Raw genomic sequence first — 4,728 nt, forward strand, 5'->3', positions numbered from 1 at the left:
GGCTCTGTACTTCAAGATTTAAGCTTAGTAGGGGCAAGTACTGTACTGTCTTTCTTAAGACAAGAAAAAAAGAAAAAACTCTCATGTACCTTCAGACTTTGGCATTGTGGTCCATGTTCACTGGCACATGTAGGCACAGAGAGAGAAAGAGAGAGAGAGGAAGGAAGGAAGGAAGGACAGAAGGGAGGGAGAGTTCTTCATTTGCATATTTAGATTTCTAGAAGCACGACCCATTCTTCAACTCTTTATTACTATCATGGAGTGTGACCTACTTCATGGAATCCAGTTTCCTAATTTAACCCCAAATCATGTGACCAAGACAAAGCAATTAATGATAAAATGATGTTTAAAATTCTGCCCAGTAATAACTATTTATTTATTATTATTATTTTTGTATTTTCATTGATGTCTCTTTGTCATTTGTCAAATTCAATTCCACAATGAAACTCCTGAATAGGTTAAAAGAATACATATAATTCAAAATATTTCTGCCAGCACAGATTATTATAGTTTTATTATTTTGTGCAATGAGACCAAATGGTTTTCCCCACTGTAAAAGCATTCAAAATAAATAATATTTAATTTCAGGAAGAGTTGTAGAGCCCACAGCTTCAGCCCAGTCTGCAATGAACCATACGTACATCCATACATACATACCAATGAGACATGATGTAGCTAGGGCACTCTATAATGAAATCTGTTGGAAGGATAATCCCAAGGACAAAGAAATAAGAACCCACAATACGGCAGAAGCCATAGCCACTCATAATAAAAAGGAATACTACTAAGTTATGGGGATGTAAACACACCAACATCGGTTGTCAAGTGATGGTGGGGGGACAAACACAGACACACAAACATATGCATACACATATGTATATATATATATACGACGGGCTTCTTTCAGTTTCCATCTACCAAATCAACTCATAAGGCTTTGGTCAGCCCAGGGATATGGTAGAAGACACTTGCCCAAGGTGCCACGCTGTGGGACTGTACCCGGAAATATGTGGTTGGTAAGCAAGCTACTTACCACACAGCCACTCCTACGCCTATATATATGTGTGTGTGTGTGTGTGTGCATGCACGCACATATGTGTGTATATATGTATATGTGTTTGTGTGTGTATATATATGTATATGTGTTTGTGTGTGTATATATATGTATATGTGTGTGTATATGCTGCCAGATCAGACTGCTAGCATGGAAAGCGGACGTTAAATGATGATGATGATGATGATGATACGTACATATATATATATGTATATGTGTGTGTGTGTGTATATATATATATATATATATATATATATATACATGTATCTGTGTGTGTGTGTATATATGTACATACATATATCTATACACACATGTATATATGTACATACACACATGCATATGTACATATTCACATTTGTGCATATATATATATATATAGATATATATACACGCACACATATATATATACACACACACACACAAACAGAATGAGAGAACTAAATATGTATATGAGTATTTTATTAACTAGCCGTAGACACAGCACCATAAGCATGACGGGTTTAATGGTGAACAGTTATGGAGACCAGCATGACCATAAAATATAATCACCAGCCATCACAACTACCTCCACCCGACCGGCTGGATAAAAGGGGATTGTGTTGACATGGTCGGTGCTTATAAATCTGTGATATTGGCGATATTTTATTTCTCTGGTGGTCCATATAACCATTCCTCCTTAAACATCATGTTTATGATCAGTTGTCAACAGCAAGTTCATAAAAACATGGAGCTTCTTTGAGGTCAGCCAATCAGCTAAAAATAGCAGTCAAGTCTCTTGCAAGTCAGACATTACTGCTTTCAAAAATGCCATATTGGATAATGTAGTCTTGGAGTCTCTGCATGCAAAAGCAAAAATGACAATTATAAAATTATAATAGATCTAATTGGATGGTCATGGCTGGGATGCATTTGATATCAGAGCTTTGTTTAATCATTGGGGATTAACTTGGGGTTAAGCAACAAATTGATTCCACAAATGAGGTGAGAGTGTGGAGGAGAGGGTGTATGTTGTCAATAAACCTGCTAGAAATAGCAGGGAAAGTTCCTTAAAACAGAAAAGGATTCCACAAATGAGGTGAGAGTGTAGAGGAGAGGGTGTATGTCGTCAATAAACCTGCTAGAAATAGCAGGGAAAGATCCTTAAAACAGAAAAGGACACATTGAATGAATAATTTGACACTGAATTTACTGTACTCTCTTTACTTGTTTCAGTCATTTGACTGCAGCCATGCTGGAGCACCGCCTTTAGTCGAGCAGATCAACCCCAGGACTTATTCTTTGTAAGCCTAGTACTTATTCTATTGGTGTCTTTTGCCGAATCGCTAAGTTATGGGGATGTAAACACACCAGCATCGGTTGTCAAGTGATGTTAGGGGGGTGGGGCAAACACACACACACACACACACACATACATATACATATATACGACAGTCTTCTTTCAGTTTCCATCTACCAAATCTACTCACAAGGCTTTGGTCGGCTATAGTAGAAGACACTTACCCAAGGTGCCATGCAGTGGGACTGAACCCGGAACCATGTGGTTCATAAGCAAGCTACTTGCCACACAGCCACTCCTACACCTCTAAATTTACTGTACTGTATTGAATAAAAAAAAAGGAAAGAAAAAAGCCAGGATGGTCACAAATGGAATGACTTTAATCTGTTTAATCTTGGCTGACCTGGGAAGAACATAATTCTGCCAGCACCATCAAGCACCCTTGTGATGACCACTCTGGAAAACATGACCACCACATCTGTCACTGTCAGAACAACCACAGTCACCTCAACCACAACCGCCATCATCATCACCAAACGCCTCAACAAGACCACCGCTGTAACCCTGCCACCACCACCACCACTACCACAACTTCACCACCACTGCAACCCCGCCACCACCATGACCACCACATCCACCTCCCCCTATCACTAGTGCACCAACAGCAGTAGTACCAATGCTGCACCACCACCACCACAACCATAGCTGACACCTCAACCACAGCCTACATGACAACTACAGCCGACACTACAACCACAGATGACACCACAACCACAGCCTACACCACAACCACAGATGACACCACAACCACAGCCTACACCACAACCACAGCCGACACCACAACCACAGCCTACACCACAACCACAGCCTACACCACAACCACAGCCTACACCACACCCACAGCCGACACCACAACCACAGCCTACACCACAACCACAGCCGACACCACAACCACAGCCTACACCACAACCACAGCCGACACCACAACCACAGCCTACACCACAACCACAGCCGACACCACAACCACAGCCTACACCACAACACAGCCGACACCACAACCACAGCCGACACCACAACCACAGCCTACACCACAACCACAGCCGACACCACAACCACAGCTGACACCACAACCACAGCCTACACCACAACCACAGCTGACACCACAACCACAGCCTACACCACAACCACAGCTGACACCACAACCACAGCCTACCCAACCAACCAAGCCGACACCACAACCACAGTCTACACCACAACCACAGCCGACACCACAACCACAGCCGACACAACCACAGCCGACACCACAACCACAGCCTACACCACAACCACAGCCTACACCACAACCACAGCCGACACCACAACCACAGCCTACACCACAACCACAGCCGACACCACAACCACAGCCGACACCACAACCACAGCCGACACCACAACCACAGCCTACACCACAACCACAGCCGACACCACAACCACAGCTGACACCACAACCACAGCCTACACCACAACCACAGCTGACACCACAACCACAGCCTACACCACAACCACAGCCTACACCACAACCACAGCTGACACCACCATCACCACTTTAACCCCCACTCACTGTCACCACCACCACCACACAGCACTTGGCCACACATAATGGTAAAGTTCAACTTGAACAATATCCTGTGGGTGTATAGTTAGGAAACATATTAACATTGTGCTGTGATTTATCTTTACTACCACCAACACCACTACCACCATCCTGCTATAGTATGATGATGATGATGATGATGGTGGTGGTGGTGGTGGTTTATGGCTGTGGTCTAGCATAGCTCTAAATTATAGGTCATGTGTGTATAACCCATCATGGCCACCACCACTATCACCATCACCACCACTCCCATCACCAGCCCACTGCTGAAAACATCACCACTGAGGCCACAACCATCAACCCTAACATCATCCCCCACCACCACTGCAACTACAACCACCACCAGCCTGCAGCTGAAGACATCACCAGCACTACCAGCACCACTGCTAGTACCACTGCAACCATGGCCATGGCTGAAACAGAGAATAAATAGATGTGAATGGGGTGCGAATATAGAGACCCACATTTGAAAACAGATAAGCACAGCAACCAGCAACAAATTGCTTGGACAAATTCAAAGTCGTTCAGCATTTGATGCAAAGAAGTGTTTAAAACACCGGATGTCAATGCAACAGCAGGTTGACTGTTGGTTTATAATGGTGATGACAATAACAATAATAATAATAATAATAATAATAATAATAATAGCAAGAGCACTCAGAGAGTGCAAACCTCCATCAAGGCAACACCAATGTCCTCTCAATGATTAGCCAGAGATGATTTTTAAAATGAGAATATCTGAAATAAACTTAACTGCTCTCATGA

General features: G+C 43.1%; 1 protein-coding gene across 1 annotated transcript; it reads left to right on the top strand.

Annotated features, from left to right (window-relative positions):
• Nucleotides 1-3,058: 3,058 nt before the first annotated feature.
• Nucleotides 3,059-3,919, top strand: LOC115224658 (protein TsetseEP-like). Its single transcript, XM_029795516.1, has one exon. It carries the CDS (start codon nucleotides 3,059-3,061, stop codon nucleotides 3,917-3,919), a length of 861 nt encoding a protein of 286 aa, XP_029651376.1.
• The last annotated feature ends 809 nt before the right edge of the window (nucleotides 3,920-4,728 follow it).

Source organism: Octopus sinensis, linkage group LG26 (assembly GCF_006345805.1).
Source record: "Octopus sinensis linkage group LG26, ASM634580v1, whole genome shotgun sequence".
Taxonomy (NCBI): Eukaryota; Metazoa; Mollusca; class Cephalopoda; order Octopoda; family Octopodidae; genus Octopus; species Octopus sinensis.